This window comes from Myotis brandtii, unplaced genomic scaffold, assembly GCF_000412655.1.
Source record: "Myotis brandtii unplaced genomic scaffold, ASM41265v1 scaffold32, whole genome shotgun sequence".
NCBI classification, from domain to species: domain Eukaryota; kingdom Metazoa; phylum Chordata; class Mammalia; order Chiroptera; family Vespertilionidae; genus Myotis; species Myotis brandtii.
The window spans coordinates 156,258-159,962 of NW_005362269.1; the positions used below are offsets into that span (position 1 = coordinate 156,258).

The 3,705-nt window shown below is 45.4% G+C and overlaps 1 protein-coding gene across 1 annotated transcript in view; it reads right to left on the bottom strand.

Annotated features, from left to right (window-relative positions):
* Positions 1 to 3,705, bottom strand: part of HTR4 (5-hydroxytryptamine (serotonin) receptor 4, G protein-coupled) — a 166,335-nt gene that overhangs the window by 47,363 nt on the left and 115,267 nt on the right. The window contains exons 8-9 of the mRNA XM_014543063.1: positions 2,525 to 2,650; positions 1,013 to 1,213 (exon numbers count right to left, since the gene is read on the bottom strand). Coding sequence (XP_014398549.1) covers positions 1,013 to 1,213; positions 2,525 to 2,650 — 327 coding nt within the window. The remainder of the gene's footprint in view (positions 1 to 1,012; positions 1,214 to 2,524; positions 2,651 to 3,705) is intronic.

Here is a 3,705-nt window from a genome sequence, read left to right on the forward strand (position 1 = left end):
TGGGTTCAGTCCCTAAGGACTTTTCCCACTGTGACTAATTCTCTGGGAACACTCTGATTTTAGTGTTGAAAGGCACATATTTTAGATAAACCATAACCTCCCATTTTAGTCAACTACTTTTCCTTTTTCTCAGTGAAAGAAACAGACACCTATCCCAAGACTGGAGGAAACCCTGGTCTGCTGGACTACTCAAGAGGCAGTGAGAGACTGTCCCTGGTAATTCTGATCACGTGATTTACACACCACTTTCTTTTGAGAACGAACCCCTAAGACATGGCTACAGTGATGGCTGCACATGTTCGTGTGATCCTCTGACTTTTAAATTGCATTCTTCCTTAACTGTTAAACACCCATGAGCAGGAATCAGAAAATCAAAAGTACTGGTACAACTAACATACCTACATCTCCACAAATGAGGCAAAGATGGAGATCATTAGGCCTTCTGAAGTCAAATGTGAAGAAAAAGAACAAGATTATGCAACCGAATGAAATGCTAGCCGTGGGTCCCAAAAGCAAACAATTATTGGGGATTTTATTATCATCTTTAACTTTCTGGAAAACAGTCTTCACAGTCACAGACGTATACCTACAATTATGATACAGACACATTTTCAGGAGACAGTCATGTTCAAACACAGAGCACTACCCTTCTGAACCACCCCTGCAGCCTATTGGGCAAATGTGTTAATTCTTGCCACTCAGCTCCCTCAGCACTTCGCTCATGCCACCTGTACACAAGTTAGAGCTCTCCGGTGACCTTGAGCGCTGGTACCTGTCTCTACCTGGATGGTAAGCTCCTTGCAGGGACCGTGTAGGCCTTCCTAATCTCTGTGTCCACAGGGCCTCAGAGAATGCCCTCTGCAAAGACTGAGAAGTGAATGGGTAAGTGAATAACCAGATTTACTCTCTAAGATTCATTTCTAACGAATCAGGGAAGAAAGACACATTCCAACAGTCATCAGGCCGTTGTCTCCAGCCCAGAGCTCTGCAGTGCACGCCGCTCTGTCCTTACCTGTCCAGAGAAATGCAGCACAGGTGAAAAATTGATGCCGTGGTGAGCAGGACGTCTAGAGAAGTCCGGACGAGGCAAAACATCTCCCCGTAAATCCAGATGTCCTGAACCAGCTCAATGGCACCGAAGGGCATCACCAGCACGGAGACCAGCAGATCCGCAAAGGCAAGAGAGACAATGAAATAGTTGGTTTTTATTTTCCTGTGAGTGAAAAAGTATAAGGACGAGGCGGAGGGGGGAGGGGGCCAAAGGAAGGAGGTTAGGGAGAAAGGAGTGAGAGAGAGAAGAGCAGAGGTAAGGAAAGAAAAGAAAGGAGGAAAGGAAGGAGGGAGGAAAAAGAAAAAAAAGTCAAACGTGTAATGTATCTTGTGAAGTTGTTTCTCTCTGTGATGTGGCTGGGGAGACCCTTTGTGATCCGGCCACTTCTGAATTCTCCAGATTCCTCTCGAACCCAGAGCCTTCCCTTCCTCTCCCGTCTGGCCACACGGCCTGATTAGAGTCCCTGTGGGGGAGCTCCTCCCAAGTGCCTTTGTACAGGGTGCTCTCTCCATGCTATGGGCTTAGCTACCCCCCACCAGTCTTGCAGGCCTCGGATTGGTCATTCTCAGGGAACCTCCCAAGGTGCCCCGCTCACAAACGGTGTCGAATTCCACTACTTTCTCCTCTCGCACTGACTCGCATGTGCCTCTCATTTGTGAGACCTACCAGAAGTGTGCTTTTATATCTGTTGCATCACTAATGCGTGTCTTGCTTAGAGAGGAAGGCAGTAGGCAAGGCAGGACTACCTCCTTTATCCCTTTTATGGTTGTCTGGTGGCTCTTCATCCAGGCTGCACGCTAGAATTACCCAGTGGATTTGCATAAATATTGATGCCCAGGTACCACCCCAGATCAATTAGTTTAGGGATTTGGGGTGATTAATACCCCCATCCACACCCAGGGTTGCCAGATAAAACACAGGATGCCCAGTTAAATTTGCATTCCAGGTTAACAATGAATAATTGTTTAGTATAAGTATGTCCCACATATTGTCTGGGATATACTTATACCACATAGTAGCAATTTTCAAAAGGTCTTCAGGTGATCTTAATGGCAGCCAGGGTTCAGACTGATGAAGTGGAAAGAGAAGAAGACCCGGGTTTAAATCCAGATGAGTCACTATCGGCCATCCCTTCTCTGAACCGACTGATAAAGTGGGGAGGATAGATTAGATGTGCTCTCAACATATGTACATACAGTGATCACAACTTCTAAAAAAACCCAACAAGGTTAAACATAGGAAAAAAGACAGGATGGAAATGCACTTAAGTGTTTACACTGGTCATGTTTGAGTTGGGGGGCGATGTATGATCCTTTTTCCTTGCTCTATTTCCAAACATCGTCCCCATGTATTTTTTCCCTTCCGTAAGTACAAATTATAATGGAAATGATAAGTGCAGACCCCGACTCTCCAGGGAGAGCCCAGACCACCACCCAGGCTTCCTGCCTCATGAGGCTTCCTCATGCTACTCACCTGAGCTGCCGGTCCCTGCACACGGCCACCATCACCAGAAGGTTCCCCAAGATGGCCATCAGGATAACCGTGGAGAGAAACGTGAGCAGCACGGCCTTCTCCACTGACCGGAAACCCTCCTTGGAACTGGAAGACAGACCGACAGACACACATACACACAAAGATTGAAGGAAACCCTGACACACAGGCAAGAAAATGAATCTTTTCCTCATTCATCTTCAGGAAGGGAACTTCACCATAAGCAGCTGCAACACAGAATAATTATGCACCTATTATATGCCATTGTCTGCACTTGTCACTTTATGTGATATCTTAGTTAAACCCTACAAAACAGGGAGGCAGCGGCTCAGACTTGAATGAACTACCCTGAGACTGCACAGTTCTTCTCCATCAGAGAGCTCGTGGCTTTCCTTCAGGGCACTTCCTCAGTTTATGCTGAGAAATGTATTTGGGCGATTCCTGTTTCATGCACCTACCCACCTAGTAAGCTCCATGAAGCAGGTGCCTCATATGGTTCATCCATTGATAAATTCAACTCCAATGTGTTATTCACATTTCTTGAGTGAAGGAAAGATGGTGTTGGATGGATGAATGACAGTAACTCGAACCAGGTCTGCATGAATACAGAGGCCACCTGTTGTCAGGACCCCAGCCCTGCCCATGCAGAAGCTGCTGTGTACAGGCAGGCTGTCTCGGGCACAGGTCTTGGCTTGAAGATTGTTCTTATGTAGCTGACCTGCAAAAATTGGTCTCAGATTCTGTGGAGTCCATTGGAAAGACAGCAGCTGATCACTAAATGTAAGAACTCATTTCACTGCCCTAAACCACATTTCTTTTGTTGCCCAACACAATAGTTCAAATTTGTGTTCTTGTCAATTTTGGCATATGATATGATTCTATCAACTCTGCTGTCCTAGTACGAATAGTTTTGTTTTATTAACTTGGAAGTGAGTGTTCCCATCAATAAAAGCATAATGTTTGCAAATTATTAAGAAGCTTCAGAAAAAAAGTTTTATTTCTATTAGAGCAATAAAAATGGTTTTTAATGTATCTTTTTTTTATTGATTTTTTTACAGAGAGGAAGGGAGAGGGATAGAGAGTTAGAAACATCGATGAGAGAGAAACATCGATCAGCTGCCTCCTGCACACACCCCACTGGGGATGTGCCCGCAACCAAGGCA